Source organism: Heteronotia binoei, chromosome 2 (assembly GCF_032191835.1).
Source record: "Heteronotia binoei isolate CCM8104 ecotype False Entrance Well chromosome 2, APGP_CSIRO_Hbin_v1, whole genome shotgun sequence".
In the NCBI taxonomy this organism is placed as follows: Eukaryota; Metazoa; Chordata; class Lepidosauria; order Squamata; family Gekkonidae; genus Heteronotia; species Heteronotia binoei.
Genome location: NC_083224.1, coordinates 93,074,699 through 93,099,137, shown reverse-complemented (window position 1 = coordinate 93,099,137; position 24,439 = coordinate 93,074,699). Strand labels below are relative to the sequence as shown.

General features: G+C 39.4%; 2 protein-coding genes across 4 annotated transcripts in view; one reads left to right on the top strand and one right to left on the bottom strand.

The window, feature by feature from the left end:
• Window positions 1–14,243, bottom strand: part of CFAP57 (cilia and flagella associated protein 57) — a 47,668-nt gene extending 33,425 nt beyond the window's left edge. Inside the window, exons 1-8 of the mRNA XM_060231631.1 lie at window positions 14,017–14,243; window positions 12,781–13,097; window positions 8,950–9,236; window positions 8,243–8,450; window positions 7,626–7,778; window positions 7,258–7,397; window positions 5,570–5,735; window positions 5,177–5,290 (exon numbers count right to left, since the gene is read on the bottom strand). Coding sequence (XP_060087614.1) covers window positions 5,177–5,290; window positions 5,570–5,735; window positions 7,258–7,397; window positions 7,626–7,778; window positions 8,243–8,450; window positions 8,950–9,236; window positions 12,781–13,097; window positions 14,017–14,173 — 1,542 coding nt within the window. The 5' untranslated portion in view covers window positions 14,174–14,243. The remainder of the gene's footprint in view (window positions 1–5,176; window positions 5,291–5,569; window positions 5,736–7,257; window positions 7,398–7,625; window positions 7,779–8,242; window positions 8,451–8,949; window positions 9,237–12,780; window positions 13,098–14,016) is intronic.
• A 245-nt stretch (window positions 14,244–14,488) lies between these two features.
• On the top strand, window positions 14,489–24,399 carry EBNA1BP2 (EBNA1 binding protein 2). 3 transcript variants are annotated; one of them, XM_060231636.1, is made up of 10 exons: window positions 14,489–14,645; window positions 14,886–15,000; window positions 15,773–15,856; window positions 16,677–16,834; window positions 18,097–18,220; window positions 20,860–20,949; window positions 21,091–21,166; window positions 22,681–22,777; window positions 23,772–23,934; window positions 24,162–24,399. In XM_060231636.1, the coding sequence occupies exons 2-10, from the start codon at window positions 14,926–14,928 to the stop codon at window positions 24,210–24,212; spliced, it is 918 nt and encodes a 305-aa protein (XP_060087619.1). In that variant the 5' UTR covers window positions 14,489–14,645; window positions 14,886–14,925; the 3' UTR covers window positions 24,213–24,399. The 3 variants fall into 3 exon arrangements, with proteins under 3 accessions (XP_060087619.1, XP_060087617.1, XP_060087618.1); XM_060231634.1 differs by having other exon boundaries at window positions 14,501–14,577; XM_060231635.1 differs by having other exon boundaries at window positions 14,529–14,796.
• The last annotated feature ends 40 nt before the right edge of the window (window positions 24,400–24,439 follow it).

Genomic DNA, 24,439 nt, shown 5'->3' with positions numbered 1-24,439 from the left:
ATGCAGATATTATTGAACTATTTCCTGTCGACCTCGCCATTGACTCGTTGGCAGTGAAGATGGGCGGCACGTGCGATAATGATTGCGAAGTGGCTTATCCTGTGGCAGTGGTGTGAAGACTTCACTGGCACGATTACTACTTGGCTCGAGGGAATGTATGCTTTGGCTGTGCAAGAAAGGATAGCATATCGCCAGCAATGTCAACAACAACAATTTGAAAAGATTTGGTCGGCCTTTTTAGAAGCATCTAATACTCAATGCGCCGCACCTTGAAGTCTGGGATTTGTCTGCCCAGGGGTGCCCGGGCTGGGGAATTGGCATGCCGACATCTAATTAAGTCGATCAAGTTACAGGCAGTTTAGATTAGGAGAATACATGTTGGTGGTGCACAGGGTGTAGGATGAGTGCCTCTGTTCGTTCGACGGAATGAATGTCCGTGATATGCTTTATGAAAAAACTTAATAAAGTATAAATTAAAAAAAAAGTTTCAAAAAGATTGGACCAGACAGTCCAATTCTATGTGCCCCAAAAGAAGGTGCCCCTATCCTTCATTATTTCCTATGGAAGGAAGGCATTTAAAAGGTATGTGGTCCCTTTAAATGTGATGGCCAGAACTCCCTTTGGAGTTCAATTATGCTTGTCACACCCTTGCTCCAGGCTCCACCCCCAAATTCCCCAGATATTTCTTGAATTGGACTTGGCAACCCTATATGGTAGTTATTATATAGGAAAACCTGTGATCCATACATGAGCTGCGGGACCACCTTACTCCAAAAAATTTTCAACATGCATGGAATGTTGGAACCCCCTTCTGTGAAGAAAAATCTCAAAGTTGCCAGGGCTGTTCTTTGGGCAGATTCCATAGCATGAGATAGATGTGCTGTCTTGAACCAGAAGACTGAAATGTAATGTCTATGTAACTAAACACTTTAATTTGATCTATCCTAGGCCATCAATCACCCACTTGTGTTTGACAGGCATTTTGGCAAAAATGAGTATTTTCATTTTAGTAAAGTTAATAGTTAAATGTTCCTGTTTACAATAAGCTGTGAAGGCCCATAGTGCTCTTCTCAGCTTCACTTGGGTGTGGGACAAGATGGCCGTGTAGACTCTTCGAGCTTCTGGTTCTGGCATCTCAGTGTGAGGAGCAGCCCTCCTCGGCTGCTCATAAATCTGGCAGTTGGGGAGTCTTCTGGCAAGAAGACTCGACTCCAAGACTCTGGGAGGGTCTTGGAAGGCATGCAGATTGACAAGGCTCTGGAGTTCAATGGTGACTGACTCCCTGAGCAGCTGTTGCAATGCCCTGCTGCTTTGATCACCATCTCTGAATGGTAACAGAGATGACCGCCAGCTTCTTCTCTTTTTCATGCTAACGATCTTTCAAAGCATCTTTTTTTCTACAACTATCAAAACGGAACCTTGCAAGTAAGTCTGATCTACAACTTTACCGACTACTGAAATCTTTATTTCAAAACCAACTTGGACTGTTCTGAAAGAGGGGGAAGAGGGGAAAGAACGAACAGATTTGGGCTGACTTAGTTTAAAACTAAACAACATATCATATTACAACTTGAACACAGGCTGACTGATGTTAAAAGGGAGAAGTGCATTTGAGGACTTATTGGGACTGAATTGAGTCAAACTGGAATGTAAGAGAAAAATATATTTTATGTGGAAATTTGGAAGGATTTGTTAATTTGGGACTTTGAGGTGTTATTCAGCTTTCACTATTGAACTGAATTATTTTGTGGAAAGATGACACAGCAAGTAAAAATGGATGATTTTATGGCTACCTTATCCTCTATAAAACAGGGAATTGGTTGCTTAAAGGAGCTGATAACAGATCTGGTGCAGAAGTTTCTGGTTAAATGTAATGAGGCTGCAATTATATAGGAGCAGATAGACCAAGACAATCAAGATCTTCCTAATGAGCTGGGAAAAGTGAACAAACAAGTATCTGAAAATGTTTTGTGTAATCTCAAAATGGCGGTAACATTTGCAGTTTCACAGCAGAAATCCAAACTACAACCTATCAAGAGTAACACAAAGGGGAGTGACGTTGTTTTGGCTTCAATGTTTCTTGTTGTACTGAAGAGCAACCTAAGGGGAGAACTGGCAGATTCAACAAAAATCCACAGTTCTATGGCAATCTCCAAGACAATTAAAACTTGGAAAAATTTCAAAAAGAAAAGCCTACGAGCTCTGGCATCTTCATTTGGATAACACTGGCATATCTTCATGGAATTGGTGTATTATTTTGGAAATTTGGATCTTTAGGGCTTTATCATTTATTTTTAAATTTTTCAGTTGGATGGTATAAATTAAAGTCTAAACCAGGGGATTTGTAGGTTTGTATGAACATTAAATTAAAAATAGGGAATTGGATGGAAAAATAGGCTGGATTCTAGGAAATGATGATATTGAAGGTTTTATAAGCATTTTTTATAAAGAGGGTGCTTCTTAAAAAAACTTAAAGTACACTGGGGAGAAAATATTAAAAGGATAAAACAATAGCTAATAACAAATTATAGAGACAAATATTTTGAATAGCTAAAGGGATAGTTTATATTTTATTTCTTTTTTTAAAAAACAATTTATTATAATGTAATATATTGTAATGGTATGTTATCATTTGTCATTAAATGTTAATACACATATATAACATTTTCTCCACACACACACCCTTTTTGGTGACCTCCAGCAGTGCCTACCCCCTTAACAGACATCTCCATATTACTATTTAATTTAGTTTGTTATAAGGTAATAAACTCTATCTATTAAAGAATCTTTCTCCAAAAACCCCCAAGGTTATAATTATAATCCATCTTCATGGTAGTTCTTAGAAATTAGCAAGTAAATGAAACAGTTATAATCCACTAATCCTACTTTTTTTAAAAAACTGTAATCCATATATAGTTTCTTTAAAGATTAACCATTGTCAAAGATCACCAAATGTCCTTTAACGTTCCATTGTTTTTCCATATATTTTTGAACCTTTCCCCACTTGTTTTTAAACTTCTCTAGATCTTGTTCTTTTAAGATTCTTGTAAGTTTGTCCATTTCACTCCAGTGCATGACTTTCAAAGTCCATTCCCACATTTCTAGTATTTTGTCTTATTTCCACATTTGCACATATAATATCCGTGCAGCTGAAAGCATATACCAAATTATTGTTCTATCTTGCTTTTGACATTTTTCCATTTGTAATCTCAACAAAAAGATATCTGGTGCCTTCTTGATATTATATCCCAAAACTTTCCAAATCTCTTGCTGAATCATTTGCCAAAATTGTTTCGCCTTTTTGCAAGTCCACCACATATGGTAGAAAGATCCTTCATGGCATTTAAATTTCCAAAATCTATCCGACACCTGATTGTTCATTTTTGCCATATTTTATTTCTAGACGCTAAGTCCTCAGTGAAACTAGAAGTATTAAAAGTTACTTATAATTTTACAAATTAGAAGTTGACCACAATTTGGAAGCATCTTTGTTTTGATATTTTTGAATGTACTTTTCTCTCTTCTTCTGCTTTTACATATGTTTGAATATTGGGTAGGCATTGTCCCTAATAATTTAAATTGATTTGAATAGTATTTAAGAGAGATGTCTTCTATCTATTGGCTTATAGTAAATTAGACGAAATTTTAGCCATGTAAAGAATTATTTTAGTATTTTTTTCTGTTCAAATTTGGTTAAAGCAACTTATTGGAGGTTATGTCATAATTAAGCATTCTCTCTTTCTTGGGTAGTAAACAAGCTTGTATGGTAGATTAAGACTTGTTTTCTCTCCTCTCTTTATAAGTACTATGGCATTTGGGCAAATGTTGTCTCCAAGAATGTTTAATTAATTTTGAATAACTTTTTTTAGTGTATGCTTCACTGTTATCAATTTATGGTATCCTAGAGAATAGATATGCTGTATAACATTGGAGATTTGCTTTTCACATTTTGCTTGGAATTCTCGTTAGTATAGATGGTCAAAGGGTTGTATTGAGAAGTTATCTTATTTTTTGGCAGTAAAGAGCTTGTATGACAGACTAAAAATCTTTCCTCACTTTCTCCTTCACATTTTCCTTTTTTCTTGTTTTTAATTATTCTGCTTGTTATTTTTCCTTCCTCTTTTCATTTCCTTCTTTCTTGTTATATGTATTAAGGACAAATGGATATGATCTATAATTTGTTTTACAGAACTGTAAGAAATCATAAAAGGTCACAAAACGTTTGTAGAATTTAATGGTAATATTTGGTTAAGATACAGTAGCTTGCAAGTATAATGAATCTTATAGCTTTTTCTGTAGTAGAAATAACTGTAGCGTGTATATTTTATTTTTCTTTGGTATTGTTCTCTCTCTCTCCCCCCTCCCCTTCTGTTTAAACTTAATAAAAAACTTGAAATTTGAAAAGATGACCGTGTAATCAGCATACAAAAGTGTAGGGATTGGTTCTTTTGGCCAATTTTGGTGGATGGGAATCAGGGTTGGATAATGTCTGGACCATAGAATTTATATATGTTAAATAATAAGGGGGCAAGAATGCAGCCTTGTTTCATTCCTCTCCTACCTGGGATTTTGTGGGACAAATGCCCTCACAGATTACATCTCACAGACAGGTTGTTGTTCTCATGAAGTGCACAAATAAAAGCAAAAGGTCTGCAGTCTATTGAGGAGGTCTCAAGTTTTGACCAAAGCCTATTGCATGATATACTATTGAATGCCATCCTGTAATCTACAAAAGCTGCATATAGTGCTCCATACTGTCCATGGAACCATATGGTCTGGGACAGTGTTCCCTCTAAGCTGAGTTAGCATGAGCTAGCTCACAGACTTTTAGCCTTCAGCTCACATATTTTTGTCTTAGCTCAGGAAGGATGATTCCAGAGCACACAACTTTAATGCCAGTAGTTCATAAAGTAGAATTTTTGCTCACAAGACTCTGCAGCTTAGAGGAAACATTAGTCTGGAAGTGTATCCACTAAGTGGTGCAGAATCAGGCACTGAACCATTGTAAAGTGCCCACTTCTGAATCCTGCCTGCTCCTCTACTAGGGTGTTCTCCTTATTGTTCCAATTTCCAATATAAATAAATGTCTAGCATCTTGTGAGATCTTGTTCGTTTGGAATTTAAGATACATTCTGTTCAATACACTTTATTACTATTATAGATGACATTCACTGACCTTCCCATTGTGTCCTTTCAAGTTAATGACATTCTCAAAAGTTGTGGAGGAGTAAATGTGAATTACATTTCCATTTACTGCTGCAAATAGGTGACCCCCATTACTGAAAACGCACTGCAGTGAGAAGCAGAAACCAATATGAAGCAAAGAAGACACACATAAGGCAATATTTTTATGAAAGCAACAGTTACCCAGAAACTAACAGTTACCCAGAATACCTGGAAAGCAGCCTCCAGTAGTCCATATTCTTATCATTTTTTTGTACCTAGATGCAAGTTACCAGTCAGAAAATGCTCCTTTTCCTACCTGCCCTGGCATCTTCCCATATGTTCACAATCCACACTCTTCCTTTCCTTCTTGTGCCCCCATACATGCTACTCATTTACTTCTCACCTCCCTGCAGCCTCGTATGGTAAAGTCCTTAAAAGTTCGGATGTCATCAATTAGCAGATTCATGAGTCGGAGTTTGTCAGCAAAGCCAACCAAAACGTACAGGCCACTAGGGTGAAGAGACAGTGCATATGCCTCCTCTTGGTACTCCTTGTACAGGTCCAGTGAGCTGCAGAGAGAACAGACATAACAGTCAATGCACAGCTCAGCCTTCTCCCCTGCAAACCTGCAATTAGTGCTACTCCCTGCAAAATGCTGATTAGGCTAGAATGGTTAGTATGAGACTATTTCAGTCATTATTTCTGAATGGGTTAGACAAAGCTGAGCAGATTCAACTGCCCTGTTTTAATTTGTTAGGTTTATATCCCTTGAAAGTTGTCCTGAAACCCACAATATTTGCTTATTATCCTCAATACTGATCCTGAGGGCTCCCTGTTCTCAGGAGCACTGTTGCAAAAAGCTTGGTGGGCTTCAGTTGGACAGCATTTGCAAAGCTCTACTGATGACACTTTGGATCCCACCAACAGTTTCCCCTCTATACAGCTATTTTCTCAATTCTTCTGGGATACTCCTAGCGATTGATTCTTCTTATTGCTTCAGTGTTCACTTATGCTATCTATAGCACATGAAAGATCTATGATGGAATATATAATTCCATGTTCAGATTTCCCAGCTAGTCCTACATGGTGGATTTTCTCTTTGGAAAAAATGGTCTGAAGCTAAACTGCAAAAGGAAAGAACAGCTCTTTGCTGCTTCTCTCCCTCTTCTCAAGGCAGACTGCTGTGCCCCCTCCCACCAAAAAGCCATTCTTGAGATTCAAAGGACAATCAATAAAGACATGAGATGTGGTACAGCAGATTGCTTTGGGGGGCAGGAATTGCTGGAATTCACCATCTTGAGTAAACTGTTGCTTTTCATTGATAGGTCGATAGATATAAATATGCACAATATTATTGTAATTTAAACTAATTATGTTTCATTTAAGATCAAGTGTGGTGTAGTAGTTAGCATGTTGGACTAGAATCTGAGAGACCCAGATCTGAATCCCCAATCTGCCATGGAAGTTTGCTGGATGACCTTGGGCCAGTTGCATACTCTCAACCTAACCTACCTCACAGGATTATTGTGATGATACAATGGAGGAATTATGTAAACAGCTTTGGATGCCCATTGGGGAGAAGAACAGAGTATAAGTAAATAAATACTTAGTATTTTGTCCTAAGAAGAACCAATGAAAGTGTTTTGCTTCTACATAAATATATTTAAATTAGACACTTCTAAAGAAAAGCTTTCTACTGATACATGAAAAAATGTAAGAATCAACAGGCTTCCTAAGTCTCTCAACTTTAAATATACAATTTTTTCTAGGTATAGAATAATTACATATAGTTATGCAACATATGCAGTATTCCTGTGACCTGCTGCAGGTATGTGCGTCCTCTTTGAACCTTCCCTATCGAACCATTACAAATATATTTGAATCTTGCCAGTCAGTAGACAAAGAGATAGACTCATTTCTATTCTAACCATCATCTCTTAGTAGTACTCTATTTTCTGAGCAAATATAAGCACTTGCTGTTTAGTAGAATAAGGCTGACACTTGCCCCTTATGATTGCTTGTTCTCTCTTCAGGGAATTGGGACCATATGCATAGTAACCAAAAACAGTGCAGCAGAATATGGCTTCTTACTTGTTTTCATAGTTCCAGATGCGGACAGATTTATCCAATGAACATGTAGCAACAAGGGGCTTGCGAATGCAGGTGTCCAAGCCAGTAATAGAAGAAGAATGTAATGGGCAATTCAGATATTCAAAGTGAGCTGTTTCTCCCTAGTGAAATATAAAAATGTCAGCTAGACATAGTCCTATGTGAGTACTTGCTACTGTTGCTTAATTTTCCTTCAGTACTGTTGAAGTATTACCACAATGAAGGTAGGTGGATGCTTTGATGCCACTGGCTTGTTTCTGCCAGAGTTTTTGCATCACAGTTATTTGAACTGCTATTTGGTTAAGAACTTATATCACTGCTCAAAAATCTGTTGGGCAGAACAAACTCACCCTGCTCATTTCAGCTGAGGCCATGGAAAGCAAATAGATCTGATTCTTATTTGTGCTGATGAGGAGTGTCTCCTCTGCAGGGCTGAAGGCAATACATACAACCTCCTGCTTATCTGATTGGTTTGGGTCACTGCTGCACTGGTCCTGTGGAACCTATGTAATAAACCAGGGTAGTTAGATAACTGTCCTCCATACATACTTTTCAAGTAGAGTAGAGCAACAAGTATATTTCCATAACTAATGACAGCAAAATGGCATCAATGTTTATGTTACCTCTAAAATACCCACTTTCAATACACTTGATCACCTTAATATTTTACAAATCAGTAGAACTGCCTCAGCCTTCCTAAATCACCTTTTTTCCTAAAGAGAAATGATTTCCCCATTAAAACAGAAGCCTTCTGTCCAGTCTCATGTAAGGAAATTGCTAAAGATATAGCTCAGTTCTCCTGGAGCTATCCTGCAACCTGACTATGTGCATAGAAACCAATGCATCTCCCAGTGTCAGCCTTTCCTTAAGAACTGGCTTAGGCATCTACTGCACTCTGCTCTGTAAGACAGGATGCTTCATACTAGTTGTCAAATATACTATTCTTATCTCTAACACCCCTACCTACCCGTATTTCTCGGCTCTCTTTATAACCTTCCTTTTCTTCTGACTTCTCAAACAAAAGAACAATTCCTGGGCCAGCTGAGCAAGCAAAGCCTTTGGAATAGGTAGCAACAGCAGAGACTCGGGGCAGAGATGCTTGCTGCTGAGTTTCAGGTTCAAAAATCATGTCACTGGAGACTTCAGGAGAACTGGTAGCAGGAAATTCAATGAGGCTTAAAAAAAAGGGGGAGACAATCAGTCCATCAGTAGCACCCAGAGAATTATATAAATTCCAAATGTCAGTCATGCATTGTGTACAATTAATTATTTTGTTTTAAATTTGTATATTAATAGTGGTAGGGATACAGTCCTTGTATTAATGCAAAGACAGTTGTGATTGAAGGCTGTAATTCTGCATACTCTTACTAGGAAGTAAATCCCAATGAACTCAATGGAACAAACTTCTGAGTAAATATACTTAAAATTGGACAAATCTAGTATTCCACTGTAAGCAATCTATATCTAAATCCTAAACATAATACTTAACAACTTTTTTTGATAAAATGGATTGTTTTCCAAGACTATTAGTAAAGTTATGTTTGAGATACATGTTTGGGATACATTGTCTAGGATTTCTAGATCATAGTTCAACACATTATCTACTAGATTGTACTGGTTTATCTGTGGATGATGCTGATAGTTTCAGACAAAATAGTTTAAAGACTGCCTCACCTTTCTGATTCTTGTACTGCTTCCTCCTTTTCTGTATGAATGGCTTCCTCTTTGTGCTCAATACTGGTCTCCCAACGTAGATCTCCAGAATCAAATAAGTAAAGCTTTCCTGTGTCAGTGCCCACAATCACCTTCTCTTCAGAGAGCCAAGCATGAGAAAGATAGTTCTGAGGCTCCCCTCGCAGAAAGTTGGTTTGTTTTAAGGTTCCCTCTGTGTATCGGAAAAGTTTGAAAATGCCATTTCCTGTTACACAAACTTGGGTATTATCCTGTGGGTTGAAGCTTACCTGGAAAACAACAAACAAATGATCACCCAAGAATCATTATGTGCAACTGTCAGTAAATGATTATTACATGGAATACTGTACTGTTACAAGGAAAATTTCAAATGTATAGCATAAAAATCTTAAGTATTTACAAAGTGGTCTCAATGACAATGAGAAGAGCCCCGTGGCGCAGAGTGTTAAAGCTGCAGTACTGCAGCCCTAATCTCTGCTCACAACCTGAGTTCAATCCCCAGCAGAAGCTGGGTTTTCAGGTAGCCGGCTCGAGGTTGACTCAGCCTTCCATCCTTCCGAGGTCGGTAAAATGAGGACCCAGCTTGCTGGGGGGAAAGTGTAGATGACTGGGGAAGGCAATGGCAAACCACCCCGTAAAAAGTCTGCCGTGAAAACGTTGTGAAAGCAACGTCACCCCAGAGTCGGAAACGACTGGTGCTTGCACAGGGGACCTTTCCTTTCCTCAATGACAATATACATCGGTCAATTACACACACACACAGACCCAGATGAGATGTTTAAGGTAGCCACATCAAATAATTACATTAAATATGATGCATTCAGGCCTTTTTTTGTAGCAGGAACTCCTCTGCATATTGAGCCACACACCCCAATCCTCCAAGAGTTTACAGGGCTCTTCTTACAGGGCCTACTGTAAACTCTTGGAGGATTGGCTACATCGGGCGGTTGTGGCCTAATATGCAGAAGAGTTCCTGCTACAAAAAAAGCCCTGGATGCATTTATCCATATCAATGTATCCATTTATTTCTGGCCTGCAAAAAAAAAAAAAATATTTTCCTGGTCAGGTAAGGTACCCCTCCCCCCAGATTAGCCAAACTCAAAAATAACCCCTAATTATACATAATTCTGTGCTATTTGAATAATAAAAAGTAATAAGAATTATTTAAGACATTATGGAGTAGAGACATCTACTCAGAGAAGTAAATTCCATTTTATACAATGGGGCTTAATCCGAGGAAGGTATTTTTAAGATTGCAGTTTGTATCTAGAATTGTAATGTTATAATGCATGTAACACCATCTTTCACCTAAATCAGTATTTTAAATACTCATTCACTGTAAGATTGCACAGGACTTTTTTGGTAGGAAAAGCCCAGCAGGAACTCATTTGCACATTAGGCCACACCCCTAACCATAAGAACATAAGAGAAATCATGTTGGATCCAGCCAGTGGCCCATCCAGTCCAACACTCTGTCACACAATGGCCAAAAAGAACTGCATTCCTATGTGTTCCTGCTAAAAAAAAAAAGCCCTGAGATTGTATCCTATATATTTATGAAGGGAAGTGAATCTATGTGAAGTCACCTTATAACAACACAGAATATTGGCTTGTCTAGCTCAGTACCATCTGCTCTGACTGGCAATGGTTCTTCAAGGTTTTAGGCAGGATTCTCCCCCCCCACACACATCCTTTAAATTGGATATGCTGAGGACTGAACTTGAGACTTTTGGCATGCAAACAATGGTAAAGAAAGTGATCACCACTAGTGTGTACTGGAGTAGCATGGAGAAATCCCATGTTCTAATCCTCAACCATGAAATTTACTGGGTGACCTTTAGCCAGTCATTCTACACACACATACACATTCCACTGACCTATCTCCTATAATTATTTCAAAGATAAAGAAGGGGAGAATCATGTACACTGCCCTGACCTCCACGAAGAAAACACAGGATAAAAACGTAACAGTATTGTTCCAAGATGCCAGTTATCTGATGGTAATGTGAAGAGGCATTTGGTGATTTTCATGACTCTAGTTAACCAAACACAAAGCAATCACAGCATATTATAAATGAGCAAAAGTTCATCTACACTTTATTAAATTAGCAAATCATTATGGTCAGGGGTGGAATTCTAGCAGGAGCTCCTTTGCATATTAGGCCACACTCTCTGATGTAGCTAATCCTCCAAGAGGCTTACAAGGCTCTTTTTTGTAAGCTCTTGAAGGATTGGCTAAACCAAGGATGTGTGGCCTAATATGCAAAGGAGCTCCTGCTAGAATTCCACCCCTGATTATGGTATACTATTTGATGACCAGTGATTACAGAAAGGAAGTCCAAACTGCTAATTGACATATCACAAATCCACATCTCCTATGAGGAATTTCAGCAGATGTGTTCTGAAAGTTCCCTGCTGGACACTTCATTCCTAAAAAGTAAAGTAAAGGTAGTCCCCTGTGCAAGCACCAGTCATTTCCAACTCTGGCGTGACGTTGCTTTCACAATGTTTTCACAGACTTTTCAACCTCGGAAAGATGGAAGGCTGAGTCAAACTTGAGCTCGCTACCTGAACCCAGCTTCTGCCAGGATCAAACTCAGGTCATGAGCAGAAAGCTCAGATTGCAGTACTGCAGCTTTAGCACTCTGCGCCACAGGGCTCTTCACTTAATTCCTAGGTGATTGCATATCCCATTCAGATCATGACTCTTGACATACAAAGAGAGAGAGGGCTTATGCTTTCCCAACATAAATGGTCCTCAGAGCCACTATTTGCCCACTGGGGAAACTTACATGTACTGATGGGATAAGCTGTATATCTGCAGCAGGCCAAATAGTGGCTCACTTGGGCCACTTCAGGTCAGGAAAATGTGGAGAGGGGGAGCTTAAGCCCCTTCTCCCTGGTGCACCTGGGAACTAAGTACCTAACATGGAACTCCCACTACAGGTTTGTTTGAAAGTCCTCCAGTAGCCACAATTACTTGTAACTTGAAATGGCCCTGTTTCACAAAGAGTAGCAAGAGCTGTCAGGCCGTATCTCCAGCCACCTTGCCAATCAAAACTTAGATTAAGCACTCTGCCTGGTGTGGTTCTTACAAAAGGCATGTTTGCCAGCACTGCATGTAGATAGTGCTTAATCATAGAGCAAGTTGTAGATGGTATACAGGAGCTTTTTTCTGATTATGCCTCTATGCCTCCATTGGTGTAGGTGATATAGTTTCAATGTATAAGAACATGACTACGAAAGAGGCTCCTAATTACTTGCTGGGATGTTTATGGCTTATTAGTGTAAGCCATCTTGAACCATAAGGAAAGACCAAATATAAATGTTTCAATAAATTTATGGTTAGCTTCCATCATCGTTTGAAGAATTTTGTACCCAGCATTACAGGTGTAGTTTGGTGTAGTGGTTAAGTGTGCGGACTCTTATCTGGGAGAACCGGGTTTGATTCCCCACTCCTCCATTTGCACCTGCTGGAATGGCCTTGGGTCAGCCATAGCTCTGGCAGAGGTTGTCCTTGAAAGGGCAGCTGCTGTGAGAGCTCTCTCAAGCCCCACCCACCTCACAGAGTGTCTGTTGTGGGGGAGGAAGGTAAAGGAGATTGTGAGCCGCTCTGAGACTCTTCGGAGTGGAGGGCGGGATATAAATCCAATATCATCTTCTTCTTCTTCTTCTTCTTCTTCTTCTTTTCATTGATGAAAATGCACGCAGGGCTTCATAGTTAGTAGTTGATTGCACCAATTCAAGCAAGTTATCCAAATGCATCCCAGGAAATGTCTATCATGAAGAAGGGATTTTTCTCTCCCACCTTACCTGATATAGAGGGTTGCTCTGAATATCAACTTTGACAATTGCCATTAATCTTTGCTTTTCCCACATCCAGTATGCAAGGTTTGATTCAGGAGGTCCTGTCTGAGCCACTAGATACTTGGAATCAGGAGAAAACCCCAGACTAACAAATTCCTGAACAGCAAAATCAAAGGTATTCAGGACTTTTCGCTTCTTGCATGGGACAGATGACAGTTCATAGATTGTGATAGTAGGCTTATCCTGTACTGTCTCTGAAATTGCCAAGTACCTTCGGTTTGGGCTAATAGCCAATGCCAGCATCCCCTGGCTTTTTTCTGAGCCTATAAAGTACACAGAAAAATGTTCAGTTAGTCTAATGCAACATTTTTTCAAAGAGATGTGACCAAAGGGAAATCAATTTCAATTTTTCCATGAGCAATAATTCAGAAAATCCAAATCCCAGGAATTTCCATTTGCATGGCCCACCCACTAATGAGCAGAATACACAAAAACTAAGATCCTATTTGGAAAGTATTAAGAAATGTCAACTTTAGATTTGCTAGTTATTCTTCCCCCACCATGCTTTTCATTTTTGTTATATATATATATTTTATTCAGGTTTTTAAACATACAGGAAAGAGGGGGGGGGGGGAGACAGGGAATAGAAGAAGAAAATTTCAACACCTTAGTTCTGCTCTAGTCATTAATACAAAAAAAAGTAAGAGAAAAAAAAGTAATTTAAAGATAATATCATCAGGAGTAAGCATAATTAAAAATCAGTAGGGGATCTGAAACCAGTTATGATCTTACATAGAAAATCAGTGCATCAAGTAAGGTTCCAAATTAGAGTATTACAAAGCTATGCTAGATGAAATTGATCACAAATTGTCAAACCATATATATAAAGGGTTCCAAATAGTCTCTATCTCTTGGTTTCTTTTTTCCTTCAAGAGCGTAGAAAGTTTGTCCGGCTCTGCTATTTCAAGGATTTTCCCAATTGAGTCTTGCTTTGATGGAATATCAGGACATCACTTTCGATGTTTTATTTGTACCCTGAACCCAACTCCTCCACCCACAAATTTTAACTGATTAATTTGTACAACTAATTTTTGACTAATGTTTATAAATTCTACAACCAAAAAGACAGAAGCCAAACATGTGTGACAAGCTTGCCTATTCATGAACCTGGCACCCTTTCAGATTTTGAAGGTGGGGAACCCTGAACAAGAAGGAAGTGGTAGAGCGAAGAGGCTCATTTACCTGGAATGAACTTCTGCCATTTCTGTTCTATGTGATATTTCACACAGCTATTCCCCGAGGGATACACTATTATTTGTTCATCAAAAAAGCAAATATTATTTGCTACACGAGATTGGAACCCAAAGATGTGGAGAGCTTGTGCCACAATCACCGACATGACGCCCGAGGTTTAGCAACCTATGCTGGAAGAGAGACACAAACGTTAGAGTCTCCGCCGCAAGTTAGTTTCCTACAGCCCTCTCTTTGGGGTTCCTCAGCTCTTCCGCAAATCTTTCCCTGTTGATGCTCTTTTCATTTCGACGTCTTGTTCCCTCTCAGGTAGCAGGCTTCTTTCCCCGGGCTCCGGCTCGCAGGCTCGGCGGTGTTCGCTGAAACGATCCCAGTGTCGAAACAGAGAGACTGAAACAGAGAGCGGCTGAACTAGTTGCCATGGACACGGCGTCCTAGAAGCACGGCGAAAGAGCGTCGGAGCAGAATCGGAAGTACATTCCGGCCGACTCTCGGGGACCGGAAGCAGTGGTGCGCCCTTCCTCGTGGATCATGAGAGCGTGGTTGGTTGTAGTGAGCTGACGGGGATATTTTTCCCTTTCCCGCGTTTGGAGGCTGGAGTCTCCGACTGGAAATTTCAGGTTCGGGGTTGAGTCTTAGGCTGTCATATTGTTTTCTGGTCAAGGTTTCCTGTGATGAGCAGAAATTAAACGAGCAGAGTTTTTTCTCAACATGTTGATGTGGTGGGGAGCCGCCTTCTGCTGAGCTTTTGAGAATAGGTTCAGGAGCGCGGTACGGCAAACTGGCAAATCTACCCCATCTCTTTCATGGTCTTTGGGAAGTGAAAGGAGCGTGCTTCATTATTTTTTCCCCTGCTACAGTTTGGTGGCCGCCAAGTCCAAGTATTCCAGAACGCAGCTTATGATGCTCCAGGCAGACATGGAAAATTTCTTAACGTCCTCAGATTCTGAAAAATCTGTTGTCACTGACCGAGAGGTACGTTTGATTCTGTGTTCTTTAGTGAGAGTAAGTTTCAGGTTGCCCTGCTGTTGTGTCATGAGATACAGTTCTTACAATATGGTCGGGCTAGGTCCTATAGTAGCCTGTGGTGGTTGATGATAGTAGGGTGTTTTTATTTTATAGACTACTGTAAAAGGTCATTCTTTCAACTTACCAGGGTCATGGTGTGTTTCGTTCCAAGATATGAAAACAGCAGTGGTTTTTTCCAAATTTTTAGAGTGTCTTTTGATAGAAGTACTATGGGTGCACTATATTATTTTTATATAACCATTATTATACCTCATGAGGTTTAGTATAGGGTGTAGGGTGTTACATGTAATGTGACAAATCACTTTTGTTATTACGAGGGAATGTGTATCAAGTATATTTTCTCTCAAAAATCCTTACAGTAACCTTGTAAGGTAGCTCAGTAATTGGTCTCCATATTTAGGGTAAGGGAGATGGTGAGAATACTGATTTGCCTAAGGCAATATGGTGAATTGGGCTGTGTTGAGGATTGTTTCAAATACTGTTCCAGTTTTCAGTAGCACAGCATATATTTAGTCTTTCAAGCTAAATGTACTCCTATAAGGGTAAGGCAGCAGTTTGAACACCTAATTCTGGGTATACTTCCAGATGCTCATCTGTATATTTTTGTTCCTCATATATTCTTTTATCAAGAGTTGGAGGCGACTGAACTAATTCATTTGATATTTGTGAGGATCAGTTTCATGGTATTCTATTTATGTGTCTGTTTCTTCTAATATAGCTTCAGAAAGCATTTACTAAAGGTTCGTTAAAGCCAGGTCTAAATGTTGTGCTTGAGGGACGACCAAAGGCTTTCAACAATGTGGTGAGTACTAGGTGATTATGACATTTGTTGGCATGCTGAGCTTCTAGGTTATGAACTTAGCATTTAGTTTGGGCATCAATCACTCTGTTCAGTTGTACTTTACCTTAATACTTTGCAGCTGGGCATTCAGTTTTTGGAGTGGCCTTTTTCTTCTTCTAAGATATCATACACAAAATATATAGGGTGATTGCTGCATTGCCCACTTGGATCATAGAGGCAGGAGCAGGTAAAAATCAGGGGTGTGCCCATGGCATATACTGAGCCAAATACAAAACCCCCCCACCAAACCCTTACTGGTATTTTTTCGGAATTCAGCCAAATCAGATTTGAGACTCTCATTTGGCTACCAAAATAGCTGCTCCCTAATAAAAGCCAATATTACTTGGCCTTTATTTGGGCATGGCTATAAGGTATTTAAAGAGACCATGGCCTCTCTAAATGCCTTCTGAGTTAACTTGCCAAGTCATAATGCCATGTGGTGTAGCTTGTAAAAACCATTTGAAGGAATCCATTTAAAAGGCATTTAAATGCCTTCCGCAAGTCCGCAGCTTGTGAAAGCCATTTAAAAGGAATCCTTTAAATGACTTTTGTGAGCTATGCAACATCACAGCCCTTAGGCCAGTTCATTAAACAGAATGGTTCATGAGACCACATTAACCACAAACCTCCATTTTCCCAATTCGTACCCATCCCTAGTAATGATGTATTTAGGTTATGTTTAGGCAGGAACTTTCAAGATTCTTTGTGCTTTTCTTAGTAAGGTGACATACAGAAGGTCTTACATGTTCTGCTTAATCACTATTAATGTGCTTCTTTCTAGGATGGATTGAAACAGTGTTTGTCTGAATTCCAGAGACATTTAGCCTGGGTAGAAAGGCTTGATGTGACTTCTTGTCTGGAAACAACTATTGCTTCTAGCCATGTGCCTGATAAAGATGCTGTTGACCCTGAGGATGACTTCAAGAGAGAGATGAGTTTGTAAGTCTGCATAGATGAGCGGCTTCCAAGGAAGTTGTTGGATACACATTATATACAGTGTTTACTCTTTTTGGACCAAAGAACAAACGGTGTTAATTTTTTTTAATTGCTTTGGTCTTGCCAGTGCAGTCCTGTGGTCCTGCTGTCCTGGATGACTGCTGTGTCAGGGATCACAATGGTGTACTGCATTTGATAAAAATGTACTAGGTAGATTTCTCATCCTGTGCATATGGAAGGAAAGTCAGTACAAGAGCTGTAGAAAGAAAACTTAGCCACTTTCACAGTATCCCTAGAAACCCTGACACCAGCCACATCACCAGAGCAGTGTTCCCCTCATGGATTTTCTGCATGGTTAATCAATACAATGCAGTGGTCACAGTGCCATCATCGCATAACTTCCCTGCCCATTCTCCTTCACACACTGTTCACACACAGTCATCCATAGCCCAGTGTTTACAAGGACAGCAACCTGTAATCATAAGCTCCAAGGCTCCCTTCAGATAAGGAATTAAAATCTTCCTAGCAACCAAACATAGCCCATCAAAGTTAGCAAACTACTACTTTTTTGGCAGTGAGAAAAATAAAAAGGGATCAAAAGGGAAGAAAGTGTTGCCATTCCAGTCAACAAGCATCATAGTCTAGTGGCTAGGAGGGAGGCCTGCACCTAACTTTATGAGAAAGATGAGCTTGTAAGTCCATGTATATCAGGTGCTTCCTGAAAACTTAGTGTGTTGCATTGCACATTTCATGCTAGTATTAATGTCTGTGAGGGGGAAGCAAGGGAGAAAAGTTAAGATCACATGGACAGGGAAAAAGGGCTTCTGGAGTCTGGCCCAACTGGTGGACCTCTTGGTTTTTGGCCACTGTGTGACACAGAGTGTTGGAATGAATGGGCCATTGGCCTGATCCAGCATGGCTTCTTTTGTGTTCTTAAGAATGGATATTATAGCAGTAAGTTCCCAGAAGACAATTGCCTTGAGCTGCTTGATTGCTCTGTAGAATAGATTAATGCAGTGCAAAACAAGACATATGAGGGAGATGTGAATGTGGCCTCCAGAAGACAATATGTGTACTGATGACAATGAGTTTTAAATGGCAAAGGGGAGAAAGAGGGACTAGTTGTGCATTTATGTATGTTAGCATGGCACAGCAACAAAGAGCTTGAAATCTACTTCTCTTCCTTGTCAGAGCACGAAATACTTAAAGTGCAAACATAATTTAAAAGTGTTGATGTAATTCTTTAATTATTTTAATCTTCCCAGTTATCATCAGGCTCAAGCTTCTGTGATGGAAGCCTTACCTCAGCTACATCGGCTCAAAGTCCCCACTAGGCGGCCTGATGACTATTTTGCAGAGATGGCAAAATCTGACCAGCAAATGCAGAAGGTTATTTGTTATATTCTTCCTTTCCCCAATAGAGCTCAGGTTCTCCCTTTTGTTTGGTCTGCACAACCTTGACAAATGGGTTAGTCTGGGAAAGTTTAATTTCATTTATTTATAGAACACCTTTCAACTTTCGTCCTTAAAGTGATTTAAAATGCAAGTCTCCCCGCCCCATCTTCAAAATGTGGTCTGGTAGAGTACTGCAAGATATTTCTACAAATGTAATATTTGCAGGAGAATCCCAACATTTTTAAAAGTAAAAGGTTTTTTAAAAAAAGAGGGAGAAAGGGTGTTTTGTTGTTGTTTTTGGAAAACCATCCATGAATGGAAAAGTTGTGTGTGCCTACACCCATGTTGCAACTTTTAAAAACAAGTCTGACTGAGATCTTGTGAGGTCCACCATTAGGTGATTACCTAGCTGCCCTGTACAACCACAGCTTTTTAAAAAAGGGATGATGGAAGAGAGTGCAAGCCCAGGAGGGTTGATAGGGAGGAAGAAGGCTAATGGTGGTGACAACAAGAGGGGAGTAAAGAGGGAATGGGAGCAGCCAAGAAAAGGAGAGGAACTGAGCACCAGCATGGAGGATGGAATTTCCTCTCACCTGTGAGTTACTTGTGAGTCCTCTGTTTGTTGATAGTCTAATTATTATACAGCATTGGTTCTCATAAGGTAGGATATATGCAGTGTTCCCTCTAAGCTGAGTTAGTGTGAGCTAGCTCAGTTTTTTAGCCTCCGGCTCACGATTTTGTCTTAGCTCAGAAAAAATGGTCCCAGAGCAAACTAATTTATGCAGTACCTCACAACTTTAATGCCAGTAGCTCATGAAGTAGAATTTTTACTCACTTGACTTCACTCCTTAGAGGGAATATTGGCTATATGGCTTCTAATCCCCCTTCCAATTATCTGTTATAATTGTAGATGGATCTTGTCAGGTCCAGAACTGTAGCACTTCCAAACTGATAACACTGATGTTTCCACATAAGAATACTTCCAAGAAAGATAGAAGAATGAAGTGAAGATAATAACAGTCTTTGCAGAGTTCTAGAACAAAGTTGGGGGTCCAGTAACACCTTTAAGACCAACAAAGTTTTATTGAGAATGTAAGCTTTCATGTGCTAAAAGCACACTTCATCAGACAATGAAATGGGGTACGGTTAATGGTGCTACATACAGCTTGTGGGTAGTCATTAAGCATGCAAAATAGTACGAAGTTAGAATCCAGTGGCAAAATAGTGAAATTAACAAATTGAAAGATTAACAAGTTTGGTCTGGATAGTATAAGTTGTGCGGGGAAACAATAAAAGGCAATAAACATGTCAGAATTGGAGAACTGTGGTGAGAATTCAACATTACAAGGCAGTATATGAGTCTGTTATTTGCTCTATTTCTCCTTGAGCATGAGATAAACTGAGAACATCTTTTTCTCAGAGGTGTTTCCATCCAATTTACTTTTTAACATGTAAAAAAGTAAAGGTAGTCCCCTGTGCAAGCACCAGTCATTTCCAACTCTGGGGTGATGTTGCTTTCACGACGTTTTCACATGTAACAGCATTATAAATATCATTCAAGTTTGCCAATACAAAAAAGAATACATTGGAATACAATGGAAGATGGATTTAGCATATGAAATGAGATAAACAACCAATATCCCTTATTCCAGTTTGTCAATACAAAAAAGACATTCTGATGCACTACTTTAAAAGAGAATTGCATTGGAATAAAGTGAATGTATAGCTCTACTTGGTGAGAATGGATTTAGCATATGTAATGAAATAAGAAACCAATATACCTGCTCAGTCCCAGGGAGGTGTTTGTTCCAAGTTTCATAGTAACTTGTAATTCACTTCCCTGGGACTGAACAGGGATATTAGTTTCTTATCTCATTATATATGCTAAATCCATTCAAATCAAGTAGAGCTATACTTTATTCCAACGTATTTCTTTTAGAATAGTGTATCAGAATAACGTCTTTTTTGTGGCTTATTAAGCAGAAGAGAGAAATGGATACTACTAGCAGTTGTTGTTTCTTATATAAACTCTGGTGTAAGGCAAGTTTGGATAAATAAGAATATGCTGTATGCAGTGAAGAAGACAAATTGGAATGATCAGCACATCTTATATGCACTGCAACTGTTTGTTCAGTTTATCAGTATTTCCTCAATGTATTCCATTTGCTTGAGGTCCTGACTGATGTGTTCTATCATATTGCAAATATCCTTTTATGTAAGTCTCTGGGACATGAGGAAGCACAGTTGTCACTTTGCTCTCCCTAGTGTAAGGACTACACACAGCTTACCTTCATAGTCCATTATTTGGAAAACCACAATATAGCTTCAGTATTAAAAATCAATAATATGATTTGACATCCTAATCTCCCTTTTGAAAGGTGATAATAAATTGGATCTTTGTAGCCAGAATTGTCATGCAAGATACTACAGCACAACTTCCTGGGCATTATAGGCTAACATGACTGCTCTTCTGTATGTTGTCCTAATTTCCTGTGTAATCTCTGTTGCAGAAATTATGGAAGTGCCATATTTAGGAACATGGCACTCTTAAAAAGGCGCAGTGAAACCTGAGAAGAGAGTCACTTGTAAATAAATCCGAAGTGTATGCATGTTGTTTGGTCTTTCCTCATTAGATTCGTCAAAAGCTGAAGAGCAAACAGGAAGCCATGGAGAAGTCTGAAAGGGCCAAACAGCTCCGTGCTTTGAGGAAATATGGCAAAAAGGTGAAGATTTGGGACAAGACCACAGTCCTTGAACTGAGGCTTGATGTGAAGTGGGAAGTGTGTGTGAATGCTTAGTTGTGCACAAAAGGGCAACTACTGGGATACAAAGGAGAGCAAGGCTCATTCTCTGCTTTTTGACAGGTGCAAACAGAGGTGCTGCAGAAGAGGCAGAAAGAGAAAACCTCAATGCTACATGCAATCAAGAAATACCAGAAAGGTGAAGTATTCCACATTTCTCTTCCTTCCTCCTCTGCTATGTTATCAGAGAAGGGAGAAATGGCATATGAAGTGGGAAAACATGTAGGAATTTCTGGTTACCATGGCATAGCAGAAGCCAATTAAGATGCCAATAGTTGTAGTGAAAGATTGCCCTAGCAGATAGTATGGACTTTGGTCCTAAGCTCAGAGCAGCAAGTTGATCTGTTGCTGCTAATTATCTGCAGGATAAGGGGAAACACCACCTATTAATGGAGGGGGCGGAATTCCATTCTGAAATCAGTTGGCTAGTCTTTAAGAGACTCCGGCACAGAGCCCTGACATGGATAATCAAGGCGAGCCCAATCTCATCAGATTTCGGAAGCTAAGCAGGGTCGACTCTGGCAAGTTCTTGAATGGGAGACCTTGAAATACCAGCAGTTGGGACAACAGGGACTCCAGGGCCCCAGTAGGGGTCAGCCACCAGAGGTCACCATGACTTTTCATGCATGGTGGACTTGTGATATTGTTAAAAAAATTTGGGTGAAAGTTTATTTTTAAAAGAAATGTTAGGTATGAATTTTCATTTTGAACCAATGTTACTATCTATGATAGGTAAGGAGATACCAAAAGACGACGAACATTTGGTGATTTATACTATCACTGCTGCTAGAATTTTAATAGCCAAATATTGGAAGAAAGGGAATTGCCCAAATTTGGAGGAATTGGTGGAAAAAGTACTTTTTGCCGCTGAGGCAGATATACTTTCAGCACTTCTGAAAGGGCAGGCGAAACCAGTAGCAAGTAATAAATGGAAGAAATTGTACAGATGGATTGAAAGGAAGACAGAAGGGAAAGAAGGGGGGGGGGAATTAGGTTGAAGAGGAATTTATGTTATGATAATAATCTACTTTATTTAAAAGTGATAATTAACGTGTTGTTTGAATCCACTTTCACTCTCTGTTTTTTGTTTTATGTTTCATGTAGAGGGATTACTCAGAATTACCCGGATGAATGTTTAACTCTTTTGTTAAGATCGTTTGTTTATTCTCAATAAAGTTAAAAAAATTAAAAAAAAAACAGAGGTCACCATGACTTCCAGGTGCACACACACACATAAAAATACAAAGAGAGAGACGGACACTGGCACAGAGTCTTCAGTGGATGTATGAGGATGTAATATTTCTTAGGACTTCACTATCAGTGTCCCAAAATTGGTATATTTTACATTAATTCATTATTACATGTTACGTTCTGGGTTGGGAATGCCAGAAGGAAGGGATGGTGGCTTGTACCCCTCTATCTTTCCTGGTAGCCTTACTTGAGGCTCTCTGATCATTGGCTAATGTTGCTTTTACTGCACTATAAAATCTGCAGTCTACACCCCTTCATCTATCAAATGAAAGTTATAATGATCTATCACAAGACCTCATAGAACATTTTGAAGTGCTTACATGTAAAGGTCTTGTCCATTGAGGGCTAAAGCTTATATTGACATTCTTCTGTGGCTTGGCATCCATGCAATTCTTTATACAGGTCTATCAGACAAGTTGGAATTCCTGGAGGGAGAACAGCCACCACTTTCTCAGAGCAAGAAGAAAGAGGAGACTGGAGGCCAAGTGATAAAGAAAGGGTGAGACCCTTGCTAATGGAGGGATTTCGACCAGAAACTCCACTTTCACTTTTCTATTAATAGGCCTCTTATTCAATCACTTTTTGTTCTGAGAGGTTGTGTAACTCAAATGTTTGCATGCTTTTTCAAGAACAAAAACTGTTGCACTATTGTATATTTTGTTGGTGTTGAGTTGACATCCAAAACATTTTTCAGCAGAAAAATGGGAGGCAATTCTCATAGTGTATTTTTGAACCATTTGCTTTTCAGTTTGAATTTTTTTAAAAATACAAATTTCTAGTTTAAGCTTCAAAACATAAGGGTAGTGTGTATGAAACTGAAACTAACCAGATGGTAAAGAGGAGCTTCATGTTTTAAAATCATATTTCAAATGAAGCTGCATTGTGACTTTGAATATTTGGGATTAGCACTGCCTTGGAACTTGGTAACTGCAGCTAGCTGGTAGACTAATGTGGTGTGGTGGGGCTGTTGAAACCTAAATCATCTAGTGGCTATTGGTGTTTCCATTGTGCCTTGAACAAAATAACCTTAGAGCACTGATCTCCAATGTGGTACCCATTAGTGGGTTTCCCATTTGCAGTTTGACAAGGCATCTCTTCCCCAAAGCAAAGAACCATCTGTGGATTTCCTCCACCTCACTGTGAAGCATGGAGTGCTTCAGAAGAACCAGGATGTATCACTTTTGTGTATGCAGGAGCTGCCTCCATAGCTATAAACCTCCAAACATTTTGTGATTGGTACCAGCACCCTATGGCAGTCATTTTGTGATTGCTTCCCATGGCAGCCATTTTCTGGTTGTGCCCACTCAAAAAACTAGTACTGATCACAAAATAAACAAGACTGGGGAGCCCTTCAGAGTATGGTGAAGTAAGAAACAATGTATCTGTTTATATGTGAGTTTGAAGGCAGAAGCAAGAGAACTTCCTTTTTCTTTGGAAAGGCAGGTAAACTGTAGCATCATACCCAACCATCATGGATGTTGCTTTTTTTCCAGACCAAATGCTAAACGACGCTACAAGAATCAAAAATTTGGTTTTGGCGGAAAAAAGAAAGGCTCTAAATGGAACACTCGAGAAAGTCACAATGATGTGTCCAGCTTTCGTGCTAGTGTAGCCCACTGTAAGGGCTTGGGGAAAGCAAGAAAAAAGGGTGCCAACGTAAGTATCTGCCTTGAATTAGAATGAGGGGATAGATCTTCATTCTAATTGCATTGGGAATTAGGAGGATTACATTCAGGATGAGTTGGGGGAAACAGATAATTTTGTAGCTTTAATAATTAGTATCCTAGATTTCTCAGGAATTTCTTGGGGAACATTTTCTAGGACAGAGTGAGAATAAGGTAATGGGAAATTACCACTGCAGCATTTCTTCTCTTTTTTTTCAGAAGAGGCCTGGCAAAAAGATGAGGCAGAAAATGAAGAACCGTTCCCGATAGAGAAATGGGTGGACTTTTTTTCTTTGTAAAGTTTGGCATTCTTTTAGGAAGTAGTATGAAAATAGCAAGTGCTACTGTGTGATGCTGATTGTCACATGTTTGTACATGAACAGCCGCCAGTTGCTGCCTCTCGTCCACACTGGTTTTTCCTTCTGTGAGACTTAGAAATTAAACAATTTTGAAAGAGTCTCTTGCTTATATGTTTATCCTGGAAGATCAGGATAATC